The following is a 273-nucleotide window of genomic DNA, read 5'->3' as shown; positions in this document are numbered from 1 at the left end:
ATCCGGATGGGCGACAGCAAGTTCTTCATGGAGTACGAGGGGAAAAGCTTCACCTACGCTGCCTTCCACGCGCACAAGAAGTGAGGGCAGGAGATATCTGCCAGTCTGTGTCTTTGGGGGTCAGAACTGGGGCTGGAGGGTGCTGTGAAGGCCTTTGTGTAGGGATAAAGCCCCAAAGGGGCTTTCCTCTAGCTGTGAATGCCCACGTCGTGCTCCCGGCACAGGTACGGCGTCTGCCTGATCGGCATCCGGAGGGAGGAGAACAAGAGCATC

At 57.9% G+C, this 273-nt stretch overlaps 1 protein-coding gene across 1 annotated transcript in view; it reads left to right on the top strand.

The window, feature by feature from the left end:
• The window catches only part of LOC104531317 (potassium channel subfamily T member 1), a gene marked incomplete at both ends in the record, with an annotated part of 17,940 nt that overhangs the window by 10,169 nt on the left and 7,498 nt on the right, over positions 1 to 273 (top strand). The window contains 2 exon segments of the mRNA XM_029087024.1: positions 3 to 80; positions 225 to 273. The exon segment at positions 225 to 273 is cut by the window's right edge and continues 6 nt beyond it. Coding sequence (XP_028942857.1) covers positions 3 to 80; positions 225 to 273 — 127 coding nt within the window.

This window comes from Antrostomus carolinensis, unplaced genomic scaffold (genome assembly GCF_000700745.2).
Source record: "Antrostomus carolinensis isolate BGI_N321 unplaced genomic scaffold, ASM70074v2 scaffold6079, whole genome shotgun sequence".
NCBI classification, from domain to species: Eukaryota; Metazoa; Chordata; class Aves; order Caprimulgiformes; family Caprimulgidae; genus Antrostomus; species Antrostomus carolinensis.
The sequence above is the reverse complement of the archived record's forward strand: the minus strand, read 5'-3'. Positions and strand labels throughout refer to the sequence as shown.